General features: G+C 44.3%; 2 protein-coding genes across 3 annotated transcripts in view; one reads left to right on the top strand and one right to left on the bottom strand.

Moving 5' to 3' along the window:
* SH3YL1 (SH3 and SYLF domain containing 1) overlaps positions 1–13,674 on the bottom strand; it is a 37,663-nt gene extending 23,989 nt beyond the window's left edge. Inside the window, exons 1-4 of the mRNA XM_049784268.1 lie at positions 13,567–13,674; positions 6,687–6,797; positions 2,967–3,080; positions 126–190 (exon numbers count right to left, since the gene is read on the bottom strand). Of these exons, the coding sequence (XP_049640225.1) occupies positions 126–190; positions 2,967–3,080; positions 6,687–6,797; positions 13,567–13,582 (306 nt within the window). The 5' untranslated portion in view covers positions 13,583–13,674. The remainder of the gene's footprint in view (positions 1–125; positions 191–2,966; positions 3,081–6,686; positions 6,798–13,566) is intronic.
* Positions 13,675–15,072: 1,398 nt separating this feature from the next.
* On the top strand, positions 15,073–23,862 carry ACP1 (acid phosphatase 1). Of its 2 annotated transcripts, none has more exons than XM_049784276.1 (6): positions 15,073–15,132; positions 20,383–20,456; positions 20,700–20,813; positions 22,666–22,727; positions 23,366–23,471; positions 23,616–23,862. In XM_049784276.1, exons 1-6 carry the CDS (start codon positions 15,090–15,092, stop codon positions 23,691–23,693), a joined length of 477 nt encoding a protein of 158 aa, XP_049640233.1. In that variant the 5' UTR covers positions 15,073–15,089; the 3' UTR covers positions 23,694–23,862. The 2 variants fall into 2 exon arrangements, with proteins under 2 accessions (XP_049640233.1, XP_049640234.1); XM_049784277.1 differs by lacking the exon at positions 20,700–20,813 and adding an exon at positions 20,541–20,654.
* Positions 23,863–24,696: the final 834 nt, after the last annotated feature.

Below are 24,696 nucleotides of genomic sequence, written 5' to 3'. Positions count from 1 at the left end.
CTCAGGTCTAGAGAGGATCACTATGGGTGTGTCCATCATTCATGGACCTAGAAGGTCACTGTGGGTGTTTCCATCACTCACACATCTATAATGATCCAGTGTGGATATGCACATCACTCACTTACCTCAATTCCTAGTTCAAATCCTCCACCAAGCCCAGCAATCCCAATGGCTGAGGGTGCAGACCACTCTAATAAAAACAAAGAGATATACATAAATACAGTGAAAAAAATGCTAAAATATAAATGACAGTAATGAGACAGCCCCATCAGGAGTGATCCTTGAGATAATATCTTGAAGCAGAAGCAATAGTACAGTAGTCAGTGTATTTGCCTTGCATGTTGCTGGCCCAGATTCAACCTAGCATCTCAAATGTACTCAGAGCACTGCCAGGAGTAATTCTTGAGAGCAGATACAGGAGTAATCCTTGAGCATGCCAGGTATGGCCCAAAAACTAAAATAATGAGACAAGTATATGCCCTATTATTTTAAAATGCTCTTAATAAATATATCATTTTGAAAGGTATTATAAATGAGACTCAAAAACTCATAAATCCATATATCTATATTAGAACATGTCAAAACTCAAATACTAAATTTCCCCTAGCTATATCAAAAGCACAGCATTTGATCATTTCAACTTTTAACAGTAAATGATATCCCACAAAGTTTTAAGCAATAAATATTGTTTTTCATTAAACTACAGGGAGAAACAGGATTTAGATGAGTTTGTGTGATTAGTTCTAATGGTAATACACTACTAAATTGTTCCTAGCTGTAAATTTCTGAGGACAAAACCTATTTTAATACCTTTTATCCCTAAGAGAATCATACAAAGTAGGCTACAAATTCAAGATTATTACAATTCTAACAATATCATTGTCTTTACATTTAGAAACAAAGCACATAATACCATTTACTATGATATTATACATTTGGGATTATGTGTGTTCATATTTCCTAATATAGAAACGACTGTTAAATAAGTCTAGGAAGGAAAAAATGTTCTAATTTGGCCAGAGTGTAATAGTACTAATAAAAAAAACTTCTGGAGTATCTATTGCCTTCCAAAACCTAATTTTCCTAGATACCATGTGTTTTAGGTAACAAGATATTGCTTTATATACCCAAAACTAAGCTCTTTTAGCTCAAGAGGTTTGATTACAGAATTTAGTTTCTATAATCCCAAAATTGTTCTCCATTTCCTATATTAGGTACTGTCCTTGTTTAAAGACTGCTCATCTGGCTAGGATTCCGGGGAATCTGCTGGACCCCATTCAGGCAGTTTTTGAATCATTCTCTATAGAGTGAGCAGCTGCTACCAGGAGATGAGGAGAAAAATTTGAGAATTTCCCCACCTGTAAGACAAGCACCTCCAAAAGTGCCCAGTTACTCCAGCCAGACTTGGTCCATCTGAAGGACCTGCCCCTGGCTAGTTGTACTACCATGAAGTCACAGGGAAAAGTGGGAATACTGCACAGATGACCATACCCGCTAGCACATTCAGAGCTCGAGTTGAGCTGTAAATGTTGGTTCATAACTTGAGGATAGACTCTTGTTTGCAGTAAGGATGTGCACAGTGAAGTACTCTAGCCAACAGCCCAGATGTTTCTTTTTTAAAATTCTTCTAGCTTCCAGAACTGGAGTGAAAGTACAGTGATAGGGTACTTGCCTTGCACATAGCCCGTATGACCCAAAAACAAATAAAAAATTCTTCTAGTATTTTGTTGTTTTGTTGTTTATATTTGGGGCGGAGTCACATAAAACAAAAATCTCAGGGTTTAATTCTGGCTCTGTGCTCTGATTCTCACTGGTGGTGCCAGTAAAGGGATGAAATGGAGTCAGCCACATGCAAGGTAAGTCCTAATACCCACATGTGTCTATGCCACTCGATGTTCCAATTTCTCCCTCCAAAAATAGTAGATAATAGTAAAATTTGTTCAATTATTATTATCAGATAAAATTATCAGATAAAATATTATTAGATATTGGGGCCGGGCGGTGGCGCTCGAGGTAAGGTGCCTGCCTTACCTGCGCTAGCCTAGGAGACAGACCGCGGTTCGATCCCCCGGCGTCCCATATGGTCCCCCAAGCCAGGAGCGACTTCTGAGCGCATAGCCAGGAGTAACCCCTGAGCGTCACCGGGTGTGGCCCAAAAAAACCAAAAAAAAAAAAAAAAAAAAAAAATATTATTAGATATTATCAGATAAAAATCCATGGTATTACATACTATATATATATATCTTAACACGTTACTATAAATGTTAGGTTTGAAGATTCAAATCAATATACTTTTATTTCCTTTGATAAATCATGTATTAGACTTTATACCAGAAGTAAAATCAAATTACATATTCATGGCATGAGAATTCTTCAGTTTCTTGCTCTTTTTCATCGATAGATTAGAAAATAAAAACTAAACTGTCTCTTATTTTCTTATCAACTTCCAAAAATCAAAACAGCTATACTATGAAACTGAAAATTAAGAATCAATCTACAGCAATAGAAATGTACAGTGCGATATTAAAACATCTGTGAAAAAAATGGCAAAAGGTCCACAGAACAAAGTGAGATTTCTCTTGGGAGCTTCATATTTTAGAAGTTTGGGAGTTTGCCCACTCAATCCATTGTACCCACAGTGCTTATTCAGTGAGTTAGGTCTAAGGATGACAACTTGAGGAGGTATAGGGAAACCTTTCATGCTTCTTATTAACTGTGTTAAAAATGGAAACAACAGGGGCCGGTGAGGTGGCGCTAGAGGTAAGGTGTCTGCCTTGCAAGCGCTAGCCAAGGAAAGGACCACGGTCCTTTGATCCCAGATGGTCCCTCCAAGCCAGGGGCAATTTCTGAGCGCGTAGCCAGGAATAACCCCTGAGCATCAAATGGGTGTGGCCCGAAAAAAAAAATGGAAACAACAAAAAAGAACAAAGATTGTTAAGTCCTTAAATGAAGAAAAATCAACTTACTTCCATCTGGAAGGCGTGCCAATACAATCCCACTGCCTCCTCTGGCAGTTACTAGAAATCCAGCTTTAATCACAGATAGAATTGCAAGGCCCTTCGCTTTGGCAATTACATGGGCTGTAGATATTAAAGACAACAATTAGAAAAGAGAGAGTCAATGTATGTGTCTCAATAGATGGACTGATGAGAGTCAATGTACAGGCCTCGATACAGGTGAAAATGTCAATGTACATATTTCAATAGGTGGGAGGAAAAAATGTTAATGTACATGTCTCAATATATGAGCCAGCAACGAGCAATTCAATATACTCCGAGGCTGGCATGACAGGATTCCTGATCGCTTATTACAACTCTCAATGGCACATGTGAGCCATCAATACAATTTCATCATGAAACAGCAAAGTATAAAGTGTCTCTCTATTTTTAAATGCTATTATTTTTCTAGCTAAATGCTAAAACACAAATGCTCAAAAATCCTTCAATTTTCATCATAAATACTTGAATAAAATTTTATTACCTCAAATTAGGATTAATAATTATGAGTTAAGTTAACTTAAACAATTTATCATTTAGAAGCAAAAATATTAAGTTTCATTAACCAGAAACAAAAAAAATGACCACACTGGGCTGGAAGAGATAGTATGGAGATTGGGTGTTTGCCTTTCATGCAGAAGGTCATTGGTTTGAATCCTGGCATCCCATATGGTTCCCAAGCTTGCCAGGAGCGATTTCAGACCGTGGAGTCAGGATTAACCCCTGAGCGCTGCTGGGTGTGATCCAAAAACAAAACAAAACAAAACAAAAAAATGACCACACAGGTAGTATGTGGCAGAATTTTGATTCAAAAGCAATATCATCAATCAATATGAAACCTGGATTCAAAGTCAGAAACAGTGACTCTCCACCTTAAATTTTTTTTCAGTGAGTAAGGCTCTTTCTTACCTTTCATGTAGCAGACCCAGGTTTGAGCCCCTGGCATTCCATATGGTTCCCTGAGCACTACCAGGAGTAATTCCTGAGTGTAGAACCAGGAATAACTCCTGAGCATTATCAGGTGTGGACCAAAAACATAACATTTTTTTTCAACTTCGTGGAGTGAATCATCCTCATTTTATGCAATAAGCTTCCTTGGATGTGAATAACCTAGAATCTGCTAACATGAATTATTCTCAGTACACTAGTGGCGAAGTGTCCTTAATGTTATATTTGTTTGTATGGTGGGTGGTTTTGGTTTTGGGGCCACACCCAGTGATGCTCAGGTGTTACATCTAATTATGTGCTCAAAAATCACTCCTAGCTTGGGGGACTATATGGGATGTCGGGATAGAACTCGGGTCTGTCCTGGGTCAGCTGCGTGCAAGGCAAATGCCCAACCGCTGTGCTATCACTCTGGCTCCCTTAATGTTATATTTAAGGTTGTATCTGACCCTTAATGTTATATTTAAAGACATTTAGCCACTAGTGTACTGAAAATATAATTCATGTTTCCAGATTCTGAGTTATTCACATCCAAGGAAGCTTATTACATAAAATGAGGATTATGAATACATATCCCCACTAAACGCAGTATCCCTCCATCCTGAGGCATTTTGGACAAAACAGTACAACTTCCACTTTCAAGTGACTCCCAAACACTGGAAATTACTTTTAAATTTCAGTACTATTTTTAAGGTAGCCTATTTGTCATCACTTTAGTCAAATGTTTTCTTGATGTTTTATTTAGATTTTTGAGCCCACTCAGTGATGCTCAGGGTTTACTCAAGGCTCTACTCTCAGGAATCATTCCTGGTGGACTCTGGGAACCATATGGGGTGGTAGGAATTTAACCTGGTGGGTCTGCTGTGTCTAAGACAAGTGCACTAGGGGCCGGGCGGTGGCGCTAGAGGTAAGGTGCCTGCCTTGCCTGCGCTAGCCTTGGATGGACCTCGGTTCGATCCCCCGGTGTCCCATATGGTCCCCCAAGCCAGGAGCGACTTCTGAGCGCATAGCCAGGAGTAACCCCTGAGCGTCACTGGGTGTGGCTCAAAAACCAAAAAAAAAAAAAAAAAAGACAAGTGCACTACCCATTATACTATTACTCTGACCCCTAATCAAATATTCACTTAAAGAAGTCAAACAAGTCTACAAAATACAAAAAAAGGATTGTGTTGTATCCCTAGAAAAACATTAAATGTCTAAAATAGTTATGCAAACCATTTAAAATTTAATAACAGACTCTCAGAGATAAGATAACAGGAAGAACACTGTGGAGTAGCCTGTAATTAAAGTGCTTAAGAGTAGTCTGACATCTCAGACAGTGGCCTAAGTGTACCTTAGCTTTGTCTCTTAAAACAGTATAAACAGAATACATTTCAAGAAAAATAAACAGTAAAACTATATTGCAGAGTTCAAAAGCAGTATTACATATCACATAGGCTTATTCTGTAATCAGAAGTTGACAGGAAATACATCTCAGAAATTTATATTTAATATTGCCTCTATTTAGAAACATTAGATATAACAAAAGAATGTTTTAAAATAAACATATTTTGAATGTCAACCATGCGTTTACAGATTATCCAACCAAATTCAGGAATATAGCATGGGCCCTAACTAATTTTCCAATTTGCTTTTTAGTGATAACAAAATGTGGGTCTCATGAGGGCAGCCTATAGTACAGTGGATGGAATGCTTGCCTCGAATGCAGACAGTTCAAGTTTGATGGAGGCCCCACACATGGCTCCTTTCTATCTCCCCAGCACTTCCAGCCTGTCAAGAGTGATGCCTGAGTGTGAAGACATGTCAGGTGTGGCCAAGAAAAAAAAATCAAACAAAAATTACCTGAGAATTCAATAGAGTCCAAGCGTTAAAGCCTTTGCCCTGAATGCAGGTGGCCCTGTGTAATACCCCAAACACAACTGGGAATGATCCCTGAGCATACAGTGAAGAGTATGCCCTGAGTACTTTGATTGTTACCTGAAAGACAAAACCAAACTAAAAAAAAAATAATAATTACCTGAGAAGGGGCCAAGGAAACAGTAGAACACATGTGCTGAGCATATACTGTGCATGAAGGAGGCTTGTCTTCAAAACCCAGCACCACTTGGTCCACTGGGCACTACCAGGAGAAACTCCCAAGTACAGAGGTGGTAGTAAAGCCAGAGTACATCTTAGTGCTCACATCACAAAAAAAAAAAAAAAAAAAGTACCCAAGGGCTAGGTATGTAACTCACTGGGAGGACATATGCCTTACATGTATGAGACCCTGGGTTCATTGCCTAGAGTAAAAAAAAAAAAAATCCCCTGAAACATGGGTTAGAAATCTCTACTCCTGAACACACTGTTCCCAGGGTCTAATGCAGCAGCTCTTGGGATTGTGTTTATAAACCAGAAAATACATCATCATGTTGGAAATTACAAAATAAACCTACCTCGAAAAAGAAAGCACAAAATTAAATTTTATTTATGAATTAGCTGCTGAGTTTACAAAACAAGCATAGAAAACCCTCATACACTGAGGACAAGGGCATGGGATTGGGGAAAGTCATTTTCTGTTAAGGAGAGGAAGAAGTCACGCTAGGAGAGGAAGAACAGGAAGTGTCCAGGAGACACTGGGAGACTGTTGACAAGGAAGCAAGCTGGAGAATTTGCTTGGCCACGGTGCTGACTAAAGATAGGAGTGAGAAGAGAAACTGGCAACCCAAAGCAAGTCAGAGATAAATGGTGTGTCTTCCTTTTACCTACCAGGGATGAGCTTATCAGGGCCATTTCTGGACGTTATTTCTGTGAATTCTCTTAGAATCTTAGCTGCCTTTTTTGCTTCTGATTTCAAATTGGAAGGTATAGGATTATTCACTGAAAGATTAAAAATTATTTTAATTCAAGAGCTAGAAAATATAAACTAGAAATGCATTATGATTTCATTTTTCTCAAATACAAATAGGCATTAACACATATTCAACCAAAAGAAATTAATGAATTGGAACTCCTTGGTTATTGATCATCTCATCTCTCTCCCTAATAAATTAAAATCATTCTGAGATTGGACTGGAGCTATAATACAGTAGATAGGACACTTGCTTTATATGAGGCCAACCAGGTTAGATTCCCAGCATCCCAGATGGTCTCCTGAGGGACTCAAGCAGTAACACTGAGGGTAGGGCACTTTTCTTGCATGCAGCCAACCCAGGTTCAATTCCTGGCATCACTATCCCTCAAAACAAAACAAAACAAAACAAAACAAAACAAAACAAAACAAAAAACAGATGGTCCCTGAGCGCACCAGGAATGATCCCTGAATGCAGAGCCAGGAGGAAGACCTAAGTAAGCACAGCAGTGTGGCCCAAAATACAAACAAAATTACTCTGAGATTGAAGAACCCTCAATTCTCAAAATCCCAATAATTATAAAATCATGGACCTAAATGATCATAAAATGGATCATAAAATCAGGGGTAGACCCACTTGTGTTTAGTCTTCTTGTAATAATCTCTCTTCAATACCAATAATTAAAATTTCAAAATTAGTGGAAGTTGTTTTTTTATAACTGCCAAAGTTACATAATACAAAATTTAACACATCTACATGTTTGGAAAAGGATATGAGCTGTGTGTATAAATTTTCCTTATTAGTAAAATTCTTGGAGATTAGGAATTGAATTGGTTATTGTCACTCCAGTAAGGAAGGCTTACATTTGTATGGATTTTACATTTTTATTTCTGATTATTTTTTATTTATCTTTTTTTGGTTTTTCGGGCCACACCCTTTTGATGCTCAGGGGTTACTCCTGGCTAAGCACTCAGAAATCGCCCCTGGCGTGGGGGTACCATTTGGGACGCCAAGGGATAGAACCTCGGTCCTTCCTTGTCTAGCACTTGCAAGGCAGACACCTTACCTCTAGTGCCACCTCGCCAGCCCCATTTCTGATTATTCATGAACCCACAATATTTCTCATAAAATGCTCGTATAATCCTTGCTAGAAAAGTGTGAGGGATGGCTTCTTTCCTTATCATAGGTCCAGAAATCAGAACAAATAAGAGGTTTTAAATTAAATTGTCTGCCATTCGGACCATCTTTTATGTGCCACAGTTTCTTTACTCCAGAAGTTCCATGTAACTGCTTTCCATACCTCTTCCCATTTCTGACTTCACTAAATTTCTGGGTCCTATAAATCTGTGAGTATACCCTAAAGATGTTTTTACATAGTTAAAAGTTAACATAGAGATGATAGTTAACATAAAAGAGATGATCTCTCTCCTTCCTGTTTTGTTATTGTTTTTTTCTTTGGTTTGGGGGCCACATCCAGTGAGTTTAGGGAAGTAGATGAACCCCAGGTGCTGGAGATGGAATCTGGGGTCCCACATCTAAAGCACACACACTATTTGAGCCATCTTCTGGCTCTCTGTCTCAATTGTAACATTTTTCCCTACTGTAAGCATATGTTTTTGTTTCTGCAAATTTGACAGTTGGTTGATACAGTGATTATACTATATTAAGTGCTCATATCCTGTTCTTCCATAGTAATGATGCCAGTGCTAGCTGGAAGTGGTTATTCAGTTTTCAGCTCTGGGGTTCACTTTGGTGTGTGGGAAGTGGCTCCAAGGAGGACAGTAGCCTACAATTAAGGAGTGACTCTGAGTTCAGGCCTGCCCACCATCTGCAGTATGGGTTTTCATTACAATGACTGCACCTGGTGTAACCCTGAGAGTTCTTTCACAGTTCCTGGCGGCTGCTCTCTCCCTTGTCTCAGGACTGTGCTTTATCCACACACCATCTTGTTAACCCCCAGAGGTACCTCCAGAGGTACCAGTCTTCTTAGGTTCTTTCTCTCCTTGAATCCCTCTCTCCCAGCATTTGATCTGCAGTCTCACCTGACTGCCTCTCCAAAATCAAACTTCACAGACAACTCACTTCAGCCCCATGTCTACCATATTGTCTTCAAATTTCTTGTCCCTAAATATGGTTATTTATGGGGAATATTTGTTTCCTATTGATTTATATATTAAGGGAATAAACCATTTTTTCTGGAAGATGGCTTAGAAGTAGTAATGCCCTGTTTATCATTTGTGTTCTGAATTTCCTGTGACAATTTTTCTATTTTTCTTAATACAATATTTTTGAATATTTAAGTCTCTTATAGCTAAGCAAAGTAATTCTCCAGTTTATATAGAAACAAATTTAAAATGGGGGAAATATTAAAAAGAATAATGGGAGGGGATCCTGTTTGAAAGTCTGTTTACTTTGTAGTATATATAGTATGTTGACAGAAGAAAATTGACTTTATAAAACAAAAACTCAGAAATTAATAGGAATATATAAATGTGTTTAGTATATGATTAAGACAGAATCGAAAACCAATGTGAAAATTCTGTATCACACAATAAATAATAGTGTTTTAGAAAAATATTCATAGCTTCATGTTATAGAATAAAAAACTGAGGCTGGAGAAATAGTACAGTGGATACGGCATTTGTCTTCCATGCAGTTGACCTGAGTTTTATCCCCAGTACCTTATATGGTAGCCTAAGCACTTCTAGGAGTGATGCCTGATCACAGAGCCAGAAATAAGCCCTGAAGATAGCCAGGTGTGGCCCAAAATGAATTTAAAAAAAAATCAACAAAAAAGACAAATTTCAAACTCATGAATACCTTAAAATGCTAAAACTACAGCTATTATCACATCTTTCTTCCAGAGACTTTATTACATAGAATATTTGATCCACCTAAAATTTATCGTATGTGAAGAAAACCTACAACACAATTGACTAATTGACAGCATTCAAATATACATCTTCATAAATGAGCAAGAAAAAAAATCCTCATTTAAAAACATAAGACAGGGGCTGGAGAGATAGCATGGAGATAAGGTGTTTGCCTTTCATGCAGAAGGTCGGTGGTTCGAATCCTGGCATCCCACATGGTCCCCTGAGCCTTCCAGGAGAGATTTCTGAGCACAGAGCCAGGAGTAACCCCTGAGCACTGCCGGGTGTGACCCAAAAACCAAAAAAAAAAAAAAAAACCCATAAGACAAAACATCTATCCATCTACTCATCCCTGATCTCCATGCAAGCATCATGGACATAGGACAGTGTTTATTGGGCTGGAGCGATAGGACAGTGGGTAGGGGATTTGCCTTGCATTCGGCTGACCTGGGTTCAATCCCTGTCATCCCATATAGTCCCCTGTGAGTGTCCAGGAGCAATTTCTGAGTGCAGACCCGAGAGCAGCCAGGTGTGGCTGGCCCAAAAACAAAACAAACAATAATAACAGTGGTTATTTATTAACTGTAGTATCTCCAACACATGATAAAATTACCTAGAGAAGTGTTCAATTTTTTGTTCAAGTATTTGTTAAATGAGAAAAGTAGTTGTGGTTTTTGGGAACTAATTATCTAATCCCTGTGAGGACTGGAAAAATCTCATTTACATAGAAATCCCAATGGTTTTAGAATTAACCTTAGAATACTCAACTTCCCGTAAGTCTCAGCTCTTTTCTAGCTCTTGAGAGGATGTGGGGAGTGAAGCAGCAGCTATGGTGAAATTCCCTAAACTAGTCCCTTCCAAGTCAGGAAGAAAAGGCAAAGCAATCCTCAAGGACATGGGCAAAGCCTGCCCATGCCAAGTACTTTTCTCCACAGACTATTCACAGTCTGAGTTTAGGAGGACTCCTGCTAATGAACCTAGGATCTTTGGGGATCATGATAGTGTAAAAAAAAAAAAAAAAAAACCAGGAAACCTGAGTGGGAACATCTCTTGTGAAGCTTAGCTAGATGTGAATGAGATGTGAAAGATGAGAAGAGATGGTCAGTGGGCACAGAAGGCATTCCAGAAAATCCACTGCATTCCAGGCACTTGGTATTGGTTACTGCAGACGAAACCTGTGCTTGAGCATCTTCGTTTTTACCCCTTTCCCCTGACACCAAACTGGAAACCCCCAAGTCAGAAAAGTGCCTCTTTGTTCCCTAAAGAGCTTTGTTCAGACTCATCGCTCGCTCAACATCCTGAGCTGAATTACAAACTGCCCTGGGAATTTGTCCCTTCTACTGTTGAGTATTAGTGTCCAAGGTGTCACACCCAACTGGGGAGGTGCCAATGCCTGCAAAATAGAGCAACAGAGCTTTCTAGCCCAAGTAGGGGTCAGCAAACATTCCATGAGGCTCCTTTCAGGTGCCTTTAAGGGGACTTGCTACAGGATTCTGTCACCAGAAAGGAACAATGACCTGAGAGCAAAGCCCAGAAGGGTGACGTGTGACTCAGTAGTGTCTGTCTGGTTCGGCCATCTATTATTAAAGCAGCCCACAATATTCCTTTCTGTAAAAGCCAACATAGGTATTTTCTACTGTGTATTAAAGCATAGTAATACATAAATCTTACCCACCCCAACAAAATTATTTCTACTTTAGACTTTAACAACCAGTAAAATAATGGTCAAAGTAAAAAATCCCACAGCTGAGTGCTGTTAAAATGCCTGACTGCTGTAGGGGAAGGAAGTTGCTGCTTGAACACTCAGAAGCAGCCAATACTCACAGAGCGGGAGTGGGTCAGAGATTGGGCTTCACTCTAGACACAGCCCTGTGTCCTGTGCACCAAGTCTTTGAGGAGACCTGTCTCCATCTTGTCCGTCTACAGAAGAGCCTGGCAAACTGACTTCAATAGTATAGATGTAATACAATGTGTCATATATTGTGAGTTTCTGGCAGATTTAACAAAACTACCAACTTAGCATCGTCTCATGCTATGGATTGACCCCTCGTCTGTACCATAAAACAGGATAAGAATTCCAGTATCATATTTGAAGTTAGGGAGATATGCATTATTATTAATCATTACTCATATACAAACCATGGTTGGCATTTGAATAATTTTATGTCAAGTCTCTTGAATTCCAAGGGAAAGTAAATACTCTATAAATACTTGAGTATTTCCTTAAGAGAAGAGTGAGAGCCAAATCTCAAGTTTAAAAACTTGGATGTAACATTCTCTTTAAAAAAAGAATTAAATTGGGGCCAGAGAGATAGCATGAAGATAGGCGATGTCCTTGCATGCAGGACAGTGGTTCGAATCCCAGCATGTCATATGGTCCCCCAACCCTGCCATTACCTGATTACCAGGTTTGAGTGTAAATTTACACTCAATTACACTCTGAGTGTAAAATTACCATTACCTGATTTCTGAGTGTAGAGCCAGGAGTAACCCCTGAGCACTCCCGGGTGTGACCCAAAAACCAAAAATGAATTAAAATATTTGGAGCCAGAGTGATAGCACAGAAGGAAACCAATTCGGGTTCAATTCCTGGCATCCCATATGGTTCCTCGAACCTGCCAGGAGCCAGGACTAACCCCTGAGCACTGCTGGGTGTGGGCCCCTCCCACCAAGGAAATTTTCCACACAAAGGTATTTTTTCATTATGAAGTTTGTAAAATACTAAGTAGAAATTGTACTTTGGAAACTTTAAAAGCTTAAAATGAGCTGAATATGTGAAAAAAATTACATATTATTTCATACTGATCATAGAACAATAAGTTTGGAGCTTTGGGCACAGACTCTTATTGGAGTCAGCTGCTAGTTTGGCAGGTCCAGATCTTTCAGTTCAAACTTGTCTTCATGACCTGGATCAATGAAGGAGACAAAGCCCTACCCACTAGGGGACTAAATCGTCCATTAGGAATTCAGGAGTTCCTAACTTTCATCAGCATTTTGTTTGTTTTTGTTTTTTTGTTTTTGGGCCACACCCGGTGATACTCAGGGGTTACTCCTGGCTATGTGCTCAGAAATTGCTCCTGGCTTGGAGAGCCATATGGGGCGCCAGGCATAGAACCGTGGTCCGTCCTGGGTCAGCCATGTGCAAGGCAAACGCTCTACCGCTTCGCCATGGCTCCGGCCCCTCATCAGCAATTTTATTATTGTGATGGACAGTCAATTGAGAGGCACATACAGGAAATAGAAATTTAGAGATGGCTCTCCCAATTTCTGGCTACTAACCAAATTATTAAGTCTTTTGACTTTTGTGAGGAGTGGGCCATATCCAGTCGTGCTCAGAGGACACTATGTGGTCCCGGGGGTTGTTGCCACGTTAGGCAAGTGCCTTACACACACTGTATAATCTCTCCAGAGGTCAATCCTCAAAACTGATAAAGCCACCAACCAAAAGTTAAAGAAACTAGAATGCTTCTAATTTAATCACTTAAAATTACCTGATTAAAATCTAATGAGAAGAGACTTCTCATAGTGCGTACTATCTTCAAATGAGCGGACTTTTTTTTTTTTTTTAAGGCCACACCCGGTGACGCTCAGGGGTTACTCCTGGCTAAGCGCCCAGAAGTCGCTCCTGGCTTGGGGGACCATATGGGATGCCGGGGGATCGAACTGCGGTCCGTCCAAGGCTAGCACAGGCAAGGCAGGCACCTTACCTCTAGCGCCACCGCCCGGCCCCAAATGAGCGGACTTTTGAGTCTTCTGAAGAATGGCCTTCAGCTCGAGTCTGGCCAGACACCCTGTGGAATATCACCACCTTCCTGTTCTCAGACTAAGTCCTGCCTTTGGTGAAACCATGTTGTTCTAGGGTACAAGGCCCGTCTCTCTGGTCAGATCTCTACACCGCATAAACTGGACTTAAACCTGACTGACCTGGGACCTGAAACATTGAGCGTGACCTGAACGTCCTTTCTCATCAGCCCTACCTCAGGCTGCTGGAGAGGCCAGAGCAGAGGGAAGAAAGAGGGCCAGACCTTTTCTCCCCTACCCCCAAATAAAGAGTGCGGAATGCTCGGACTTTCCTCGGTCTAGGTCCACTCGTTCGTATTCAGACGCATTTGCAACTCTGCAAAGGATGGGATGGGCGAGGGAGCAGCCAGATGACCAACCTAGGAGCTTAGTCATGCAGACCGCCTTCTAGTTCCAAATGGCGACTGACTCTGAGGACGAGACTTTGTAATGGGATAAAAGCCATTGACTCGAGTCACTCTTGGAGAGCAAAACTTTCTTCGGAACTATGTCTAATGTCACCCATACGTGTGAGATGTGCGAACTCTCTAGTAGCTTTCGAAAGAGAAATCTGGGGAACCAAGTTGGAGCGCGAGCTCCAGAGCCGGTGGAGCCACCGAGGGGAGCTGCGCGTGGCCAGTGTCCCGAGTGGGCGGGCCCCGGGGCGCAGCGTGTCCGTGGGGGGCGAGGGCCTTGGGATCTGGGTCGCCGGGTCAGGAGCGCGGGTGCCCGGTGGAGAATCGGGGTTCTCTGCGCGGGGCTCGTCGACGCACCCCCCGGCGAGCCCGACCCGGAAAGGCGGGCCGGGCCGCGCCGCACGCAGAGCGGCCAAGGCGGGCTCCGGGGTCGGCCGGCCGGCCAGAGCGGCGGCCTGCGTGCCGGGCGCGCGCCAGAGCCCGCGAAGAGCCCTCGGCCCGGCCCACCGCCGGGCCCAGCCTCGGGCAGGGTGTCGGGGTCCCGCCCGCGGCCCGGTACTCACTGGTCGCCCCGAGCCGCTCCCGGCGCCGCGCCCCGGCTCGCTCCCAGGAAGAAGGCGGCGGGGCGGGGCGGGCTCACCTGGGCGGGCCGCGAGCAGGTGGACGGAGGAGGGAGGGAGGGAGGCAGGGAGGGAGGGACCGAGCGAGGGACGGACGGACGGACGGACGGAAGGAGGGAGGGAGGGACCGAGGGACGGGCGGCCTCCCGCGCCCCCGCCCCCTTCGGACCCCGGCCCGGACCCCGAGGGGCCTCGGATCCCCAGCTCCCCAATGGAGACCCTGAGGGGACGCGCGCCCCTGGCCCCGGGCGAAGACCCCCGGCGAGGACCCGGAGGGAAGGGGCCGCCCCGCTGCCCGTCCAGGCCCGCGGCCCCGAGGCACGGGCCCCCAGTCGCGCGCCCGCCGGGAGGGACCGGAGAGCGGGACCGAGACCCGGACTGGGACCAGGACCGGGACCGGGACCGGGACCAAGACCGGCCCCGCCCCGCGCCCGACTGCGCAGACGCAACACTCGCGCGCTTCCCGCCTAGGCGGCGGCGGCGGCGGCGGCGGCGGCGGCGGCGGCGGCGGGCCCGGCTGCGCAGGCGCGGGGGTCGGGCCGTGCGGGGTGCGCAGGCGCAGAGCCGGCCCGGCCCGGCGCCTCGGGTTGGGCGGCGCGGCGCGGCGCGGCGCGGCGGGGCGCGCGGGAAGATGGCCGAGCCGGCGTCCAAGTCCGTGCTGTTCGTGTGCCTCGGTAGGCCTTTGGGCTTCCCGCTCTGCCCCTTCCTTCTTGGCGCTGCCGCGGCCCAGGTGCGGCCTCGGCGGAGCGGCCGGGCCGGCGACGGTGCCGGCGAGCCGCGGCCCTGCTCCCCGACTGGCAGGCGGAGCCGCGAGCGGCGGCCGAGGTCCGGGTCCCGCTGGCGGAAACCGAGCCTCCGCCCGCGCCCTCGGAGCCCTGGGCCGCGCGCCGTTGCGAGTGTCGGGCTCCCGCGGCCTCACTCGGCCTAGAGCCTCCCTGCCCCTCCTCCGGCTCTAGGGCGAAGGCCCGGCTCTCGGGGCGGCCTGTCCCTCCCGCCGGCCCCTCCGACCCCCCTCGCTTCACGCCGCCGCCGCGTCCACGTCGCTTCCCCGGCCACTGCTCGAGGGGGCCTACCAGGCGCGTTGACGACCGGCTCGGGGCTTCGAAGCGCCCGCGCCTCCTCGGGAGCTAGCTCTAGCGGACTTGCCTTCTAGGCCACTTGTGCGGACACCCTTGCTCATGTCTTGCACTGGCTGATACCAGAACTTTCTTTAGGGGAGTACGGGGGCTTGCTTTCTTTTCACAGTCCAGTTACATAGGTGTGTGTATGTGTATACGACTTACACGCACAATGAAACAGTGGGCACTTGGAACCGAAAGAGTGAAAGGTCACCTTTTCCAGCTGATGACCTTTATTTCTAAGCTTGCCTGGGAGGATTGAGTCGTGGGACCAAACGGTGGTTCAGTTCAGGTTGGATGTCTTACGAGAATCTTCTTGCTTGTATATTAGAAGTCCATGGTGTGGATACAGTGCACCCTGGGGCTGTGATTAAAGCCGCTTAGATACATTTATCTTTGGTACAGTGCTTCTTGTTTTCCTCCTGGAAATTACCAGGTGCTCCTCCAGTGTTAGGGTTAGAGTAACGAAACAGACCGACGAAAGCCATCACAGTTGTCAGTCAGCAGATGTTGTCTGGGGAGAGTGGAGTGAGGCTTTTTAAATAGGGCTCTCAAGAAGGCCTCCCTCTCAGGTGACATTCCTGTCAAAACCTGAAAGAGGGGAAGAAGCAGGCCCAGAGGAGGGCAGGTAAAGGGTTTGGCATGGAGTGCTGGCTATGGGATCAAGAAATGGCGGAGGCCACAGTGGCTGGATGGTGCTAGTATCCCAGCAGCCCTTTTGTCTGAGCCTGGACGATTTAGAGACGACATGAAAAGCTGCCTTGGTGTCCTTTGGTACTTCTTAATCTCCTGTCCTGGGGCAGGCGTCAGCACAGGTTTTACTCAGAGCTGTTGAGAAAGAATTTGTGTCTTGAAATCACCCTGAACATGGATGTCAAGCAGGTCTGGACATACAGGCGGTGTGGCTGTACCCAATGGCCGGGTTGGTTGCTGTGCATTCTTCTCTGGCGTCTACTTAGCCATTAAGGTTATTCTTAGCTCTGTGGGCTGTTCAGGGAAGTCGTGGCCCAAATGGCTTTGTCGTAAATTTTGCTTTTGTGCTGAAGGAGGTCAGGGCTCCGAGCAACATGAGTTGTTGTGTTGAGATAAAATAAAAGGCCAAGATTGGCGACAGAGATGGGGATTGGTAAATCCTCGAGTTCTGAAGAGATCTGAGAGTTCCTCATAGAATGCGTGGCCAGTGACTGGTACTTGGGGCAGTAAGAACTGTGTATTTCCATGATGTAGACATTTTGTCCTTCAGAGTGTTTCTTTGAACCCTCTTCAGGCTGAAGCACAGTGGAGTGTGATTGTTTCCCATCAGTGAGGCCAGTGGTAGGAAGCCGCCAGACTGCTTGCAGCATCGTTTGTTCACTACTTTTATGGTTCTTGTAAGATAGAAGCCAGCTGGGGGATGTTCAGTTAATCCAAATTCCATAGCCAGCAGCTTGAAGATGATAACATGCTAATGATGTCTGGTTGCCCTTTCCTTATGATAAATTTGTATTTATTGATGCTATGTACCACATTCTGGACTGGAGGTTGATGCTGTCACACAGCGTAAGATAGACAGAGGAGTTCCATTATTTCATTATCCTTGATACCGGTGTTAAGTCTGGGTGTATGGTTTTTTTGCCTAGTTTTTTGGGGAAAAAATGCTTGATACTTAACAGAATGAAATTTGTTCTAAAGAGATTTGAAGGTGACTTTTTTAAGTTCTTAGAACTTTTATGTAGGGGAAAGCTGAAGTTTCACAAGTGTGCCCCATTTTTAAACAACACATTAATTCAGCGGTGTCAATGTTTGTAATAAATAAGGCAAGTTTCATGCCAGCAGAATTTCTTATTGTTGGTCTTGTAGGTAGTGTGATTTTTAATTTTTGTAGTAGTAAACTAATTTTCCCATTCTTACACACGCTGTCTTACTGTAAATAAGGGTTATCGGGGAAATGTAAATATAGGTGGAGATGCCTGAATTTTAAGGCATATTTAAGTTCAAGTTTTAGTCTTGCTTTGGAAAACTGAACTGTTATTTTATGGTTAATTATAATTATCAAGAGGTAAGACAAATGTTTTTCATGAAGAACAGCTTTTTAATGTAATATTAAATTGAAGCTATTTTTCTAGGCTGATGACAGTGAGTGTTCGCTGACGTTTTCATGTTAAACTTAATAGCTTTGTATCCTGAATGAGTTTCTTCACTTGCCAGATAAATTTCTTTGGGTTATATAAATGAATTATGTAGGTCTGCTCCTCAAAAATAAGGGTCTAAGTAGAAGAAAGTACTGATAGCCAGCTGTTTTTCCCAAAACTCAACTTCTAAAAACTCAGTTCTTTTCACTTGAAAATCCTGTTACCCTTGAACTCATATTGCCTGTGATGGGGAGACAAAGTGAAGATGCAGTTAGAGGTTGGTCATATAGATTTATTCTCAGATGTAATTCACAGAGTATGTGTCTTGGCTGCAGAGCCACAATGCATGCTTCAGTATTTGTGCCTTTTCAGAATCTGGCTGACACCCATCAGTGGGCCAGTGCTTCTCTCTAACAGAACCTGAGCCACACTGCGTCCTTGAACCTTAGAATTGACCTGGTGACCATGGATTGCTGGGCATTGCCCTCTGAATCCTTTGAGTCCTGCTGGGGAGCCTCCCAAATATTTTTTATTTTTTTACTTAGGGTAAGAACTTTTTAGATTTTCCCTCAGTGACTTTCAGATGCTCACCACTGTATTAACCATGATCACAGTGATGTATATTTTATCCCTGGGACTTTATAAGAGATTTTACTTTTTAACCGCCTTTACTTCACCCATTTTGCCCACCCCCACCTCTGGAAGCCACCAACCTGTTCTTTGTATTTATGAAGTTTTTTTTTTTAAGATTCCACACCTAATGGTATTTGTCTTTTTCTGTTGGGTTTCTTTGGGGGTGGCGGGGAAGGTGGCCATTGTTTTGGTTTGGGTCCATACCTAGCGATGATCAGGGCTGACTCCTACTAGCTCTGCAATCATTCCTGTTAGACTTGGGACTCTACCAAACCCTGGTTAGCCATGGATAAAGCACGTGCCTTCCCAACTATACAACTATATACTAGCTCTCTGTTTATCCTTTCTGTTTATTTCACTCATGTCTCACGTGAGAGGAATTACTTCATCTGCTGAGAATCTTTGTGTATATGGCATGCCTTTTTTCATCACAGCATTCCTGAGATATACATTCTTTTTTTTTTTTTTTTTTGGTTTTTGGTTTTTGGTTTTTGGGCCACACCCGGCGGTGCTCAGGGGTTACTCCTGGCTGTCTGCTCAGAAATAGCTCCTGGCAGGCACGGGGGACCATATGGGACACCGGGATTCAAACCAACCACCTTTGGTCCTGGATCGGCTGTTTGCAAGGCAAACGCTGCTGTGCTATCTCTCCCGGGCCCCAAGATATACATTCTTAACACTTTCTCAATTGTGCAAGCATTGTGGCACGTACTTATATCAGCTTACACAGTTCTATGGGTACCAGCAGGAGTGACCTCCCCAAGCACTGGGTCAGGAATGACCCCTGAGCACCGCAAGCTATGGTCCAAAATAAACCAACAAAAAGAATAGTGTATGTTGCTAAGGCTACAGAAAAATCTGTAGGAGCATATACACAACACACACACACAGACACCTGGATACTTGTTTTTGATGTTGTTTGTTGTTTCTGCCTTCCCTATACACACAAACACACACACCCTCTGAATACTCTTGCTATTGATGATGTTTGCACTACTGATCCAGCCTTCTGCTGTGTCTGGGATGGTTATTGGAGGAAACCTGGTCCTTTCGACTATATGTACACATCTTTGCACCCTACACGTAAGGGTGCTGCAGGTCTTGACTCTTGTGAATAAGGCTCACTGGATAGAGATGGGCATGTGAATCTATCAGTGTTTTCTCTTTCAATGGTGAGTAGCAAGGCTGGATTATGAACCTTCATGCTGAGTATGGAACTCCTTTGAATTCCTGTCAGCAGTGCTTGGATTCCCTTTTCTCTTCCCCACCTTTAATAAATAGCCCCCAGAGGTGAGGATCCTTCATTGTGGTTTTGATTTGCATTTCCTTGTATGTAAATGCTTGGAATTGTACATTTTTTGTTGTTTTTGGGGCCATACCCATTGACTCTCAGGTTTCTCCTGGCTACGCATTCAGAAATTGCTCCTGGCTTGGGGATGGGGGGAGGGGCGTTCAAACCAAGGTTTGTCCTAAGCTAGTGCGCAAGGCAGACACCTTACAGCTTGTGCCACTGCTTCGGCTCCAGAAATGTACATTTTTAACTCTAGTCTTTTGTATTTCATTTTTAAGTAGGTTATTTACAACCCATTTCCTTGATAGGATTTCTAGACCAGGGGCCGGCAAGGTGGCGCTAGAGGTAAGCCTTGCAAGCGCTAGCAAAGGAAGGATCTCCGGTGTCCCAAATGGTCCCCCCAAGCCAGGAGCAATTTCTGAGTGCTTAGCCAGGAGTAACCCCTGAGCATCCATTTGGGTGTGGCCCGAAAAACCAAACCAAACCAAAACAAAACAAAACAAAAGGCTTTCTAGACCATTGGTCACAGTTGGGAAACAATGACTTTTTCTCATTTCTTTGCTGTCTTTGTCCTTTGTGCTTTTGAGTCCTTGGACAGTGGTGTCTGATGCCCACTCTCAAAGCTGCCCCGTCTTCCTCTTCTGTATGCCTAGTGACCCCTGGGTAACCAGTCTGTGGGGCCTGGGAGGCCCCATGTATGAGGGCAGTGTAAGTCATGACGTGCCCTTTCAACTCATCTGAAACTCCTTTTCTGCCTCTCCTTCTTTTAAGGTAACATTTGTCGATCACCTATTGCGGAAGCAGTTTTCAGAAAACTTGTGAATGATCAAAATGTTTCCAATAACGTAAGTACTGTTCGCTATGTTCAAGAGGCCAACATGGATCACTTTGGGGCAGGAAAATGTGAAAATTTTTCTTTTCTCCTGCAGTGGAGAATAGACAGTGCTGCGACCTCCACATACGAAATAGGAAACCCTCCTGATTATCGAGGGCAGAATTGCATGAGGAAGCATGGCGTGTCCATGAATCACGTTGCCCGACAGGTACTGTATTTGACCTTGAAGGTGAATGTGTGTTTTATGTTGCAGTGGGTCATTGATAGCTGCGCTGTTTCTGACTGGAACGTGGGCCGGTCCCCAGACTCCAGAGCTGTGAGCTGCCTGAGAGATAATGGCATTACCACAGCCCATAAAGCAAGACAGGTAGAAGAGACCTTGTTGAATTTCTCATCTGTGCATTTCCAGCTTGAAAAGTTACGTGGCTGCGCTGACCATAGTGCTCCCTTCCATCTCACTTCTCGTTCTGTCATTCTGGAAGACTTGCATGGAATTCACTTAATTAAATGCATGTGTAATTATGTAATATGTAATGGAGAGAACCTAGGCTAAGGAGGCCCTAGTTTCGTCTCCTTTTTGTTCGTGTTGATTGTTAGAAATTTAAGCCATAGTGACTAATCTGCTTGTATTGTACGTTTGCTGTCAAGAGAATCAAGTTCTATGCTAGCTACAAACCATTTTTTCGGCTGTGAAGTACCATAGAAGGCCAGGGCAATGTGGGCTCTGGAGAGCGCCCCTGCATGCCAGCCATCCTGCCTTGAGGTTGGATCCAAGTCATGGCCCAATGGAACATTCAGATTAGGTGTGTTGCATCTGCTGAGCCTCCATCCTAGAGGTTATTAACTGCACGCCAGGAAGTTGGACTTGAAGTTTAACTTAAACATCCAGTTGGAACTTGGTGCCTTATTGGGCCATTAGGGTCTGGATTGTTAATGAGCCACAGGGAAAGAGAGCTCAGGGTCCATGGCAGACATGTACATTCCACCTCTTTTTAACCTCACTTGCTTAGTAACCACAGGGACCAGCTTTTAAAAAGTCCTGGCTTTGGGGCTGGGAAGTTGTTCAGCAGTGGACCACTTGGCTTTGCATGTTTTAGGCCCTGCGTTCAATCCCCACTACTGGGAGAAAAAAGGAAGTGGCTTCTTTTCTAATAGAAAATGCTTTCTGTATTCTGCAGAAAGGTACTTTATTTTCTTTTTTTTTTTTTTTTTTTTTTTTTTTGGTACTTTTTCTTACTACATTTATTTTATGAAGATTCTAATGTGTTTTTTAAAAAGGACTAAAATTTCTACCTTTTGTATCTAACCTAATGGAGCCCATGTCCAGAGATGGGCTTCAGAACTTTGGGCACAAAATGTTTTGAGACTTAGTTGTCAGATACATTGCATTTATAAGTCTAGATGGCAGTGTGAAAACTATAATTTATTATCAGAAGTTTTGACACTAAACTTGAATCAGACATTCTTTTAAGCTTGGATAAAGATTCTCTTATTCTTATTTTTGAGGGGGTTGGGTTTTGAATCACACCCGGCAGTGACTCCTGGCTCTACATTTAGAAATCACTCCTGGCAGGCTTGGGGACCATATGGGATGCTGGAATATCTAACCACCACCTGTCTGCGTGCAAGGCAAATGCCCTACCTCCGTGCTATCTCTCCGGCCCCAATATTCTCTAATTCTTGATATAAAAGCTTTGTCTTTGCTGGAAAGCTTTTTCAGTTCTTCGCCGTACAGTGTCTAATTAGCTAAGAGCTTTCGATATACTTGTGGAATGAAAAGCAGGGGGAAGGGGACGAAGTACATGGTGGTTTGGTTTGCTCATCTGGAAGGGACTATGGCGATGGCTAGACTGTAGCATCTTCTATTACTGGTTATCCTAAAGAACTTTGGAGTATAAGACTGCTATGCAGTACAATTTTGGAAAGCAAGTTAACTTTTAAGTCAAAGTATCCCAAATCTTAATGAGTAACAGATTCAAACACAAAAGTATTTTGGGGGGGGGGGGTCACACCCGGCGGCGCTCAGTGGTACTCCTGGCAGGCACAGGGGACCATATGGGATTCGGGGGATTGTACCCGGGTCCTTCCAGGGTTGGCATGCAAGGCAATTGCCCTGCCACTGTGCTCTCTCTCCAGCCCCACAAAAGTGTTTCTTAAGCACTGCTTTGTACCCCCAAGACTTGATGAGTATAAAATCAATGCTATGTTTCTGACTTTAGATTACCAAGGAAGACTTTGCCACATTTGACTATATACTATGTATGGATGAGAGCAATCTGAGGTAAGCCCATTTTTAAAGTATTTTCTGGTCATCTCTTAAATCATACCAGGCTTTCATTTTTATTATCTTCAAATTGTAATAGATACTGTTCTTCAAGTTGTAGTAGATATCGTCACAATTTAAAGAATTACGTTTTCAGCAGAGTGAGGATTCAGGACTGTAGTGAGAATTGTCCTAGGGGTGTATTTACAGGGCTGGCTTCAGTCACGAGCACCATGGGGAAGGCCCTACACAAGACTGAGCTGTGCTTGGCAGGAGGAAGTGTGCCACAGCTTTGCTGGTTCACGACCATTTCTGGTGCATTCCTGCATTTTTTTACCCCTGTCAAAAATAGTACTCTCCCATTCCTAAAACTGAAGTTTTTCCCTCCAGTTAAAGTCATTCAGATGCCTTATAGAGCCAACCACGCTGACACTAAGGGGCTGCTAGGCCACACCCCTGACCTTAGGGCAGCCTGGACAATGGAGAATCTGCTGTGTTTGTGCAGGAAGATCTTGGATCACCGGGTGTTCGGTTATCTCTCAAATCAGGTCACTTGTACTGGACTTTCATGAGGACATTTCATAAATCCGAGCAGATGTTCCTGTTTAACTTGAAACCCTAGATCAGAAAACTAAGTTCATGTTTCACCTTTACAGAGATTTGAATAGAAAAAGCAATCAAGTTAAAAACTGCAAAGCTAAAATTGAGCTACTGGGGAGCTATGACCCACAAAAGCAGGTCATCATTGAAGACCCCTATTACGTAAGTATGGGTCTCCATCCCATTTGCCCTTGTGGGGCTGCCGAACTGTGTCTGCTGTCCCTTCATCCTGCCGTGCTGGACCACAGTCGGCGCTCTGTCCTGTCTGTACCCTTTCTGCTCATTTCCTCATCCCTGTCCTTCCAGGGGAATGACTCTGACTTTGAGACTGTCTACCAGCAGTGTCTGAGATGCTGCAAAGCCTTCCTGGAGAGGACTGGCTGACCTGCAGCCACTAGGACCAGTTCCACAACCTCCATACCTCTTTCCACGTGGTCAAGACTGCAGTTTCCACCCTCGAGCCCCACAGCATGTCTGCAGTGATCTCATCTTCATAATTGTAGGCAGAAACCAGCTACTGTGTTTGGCAGAAGAATAAACCTGTTTGATTCCGCTTGGGGTACAATAAGTGTTCTTAGGCTGGGGGAAACCTCCCACTCAGCCCCAGTTACAAAGGTGGTGGAGCTGCTGAATCAGTACAACAGCAAATAGAGTGAAACAAAGTAGCCTTCATTTTCACACTGTGGTCGTGCTAGTGTGTACATGTGTAGAACACACACGTTCCAGGATCACAGTCTGGAGGAGTGCCAGAGGCCACCATCTGCCAGAAGCCAAGCAGACAGTACTCTGACGTGAAGTTTTTCTAGAGACCGGTTTAATGGGGGAACAGGCGGGGTAGGGAAGCCCGGGGCCTTACAGCCACGCCCTAGGCAGAGAGAGGGAGAGCGGAGGGAGCTGGGTTTGGACCAAGGCAAGGATTCAATCAGAGGAGCAGAGAAGAGGGTTAGGCAGGAGAAGCCAACAGGGCAGTCCAACCAATAGTTTTTTCAGCAAAGCCTTCTGGGAAATGTAGCCTGTGTCTGGGAGATACAGCCAGCACCAGCCATGCACACACACCCCCCCCTGAGCTGGGGGTTTATAAACTGACACTATATATGGTTACCAGGGGGGCATTTAAAAGGGACAGACTCCTTTTATGGCAGTGTAACCCAAGAGAGGAGGAGTGATTGCACACTGCTTGAGTCTCCAACAGGAAAGACTGGGATGGGCCCCTCGGATCTTGGCTGTCTCCCGTTGAACCACTGTGCTCTGAAAGTTTTTACCTTCAGGGAGGATTTTGCTGCCTTGTCTGAGGGTCACTTGTCTATTTGTATGTGCACATATAACTCAAATGTCAACACAAATTGGGGTGAGGGGGAATACCAAAGATTTTATCACAGTTCTTAAA

This window comes from Suncus etruscus, chromosome 12 (assembly GCF_024139225.1).
Source record: "Suncus etruscus isolate mSunEtr1 chromosome 12, mSunEtr1.pri.cur, whole genome shotgun sequence".
Lineage (NCBI taxonomy): Eukaryota > Metazoa > Chordata > Mammalia > Eulipotyphla > Soricidae > Suncus > Suncus etruscus.
This window is presented reverse-complemented; position numbering and strand designations above follow the sequence as displayed.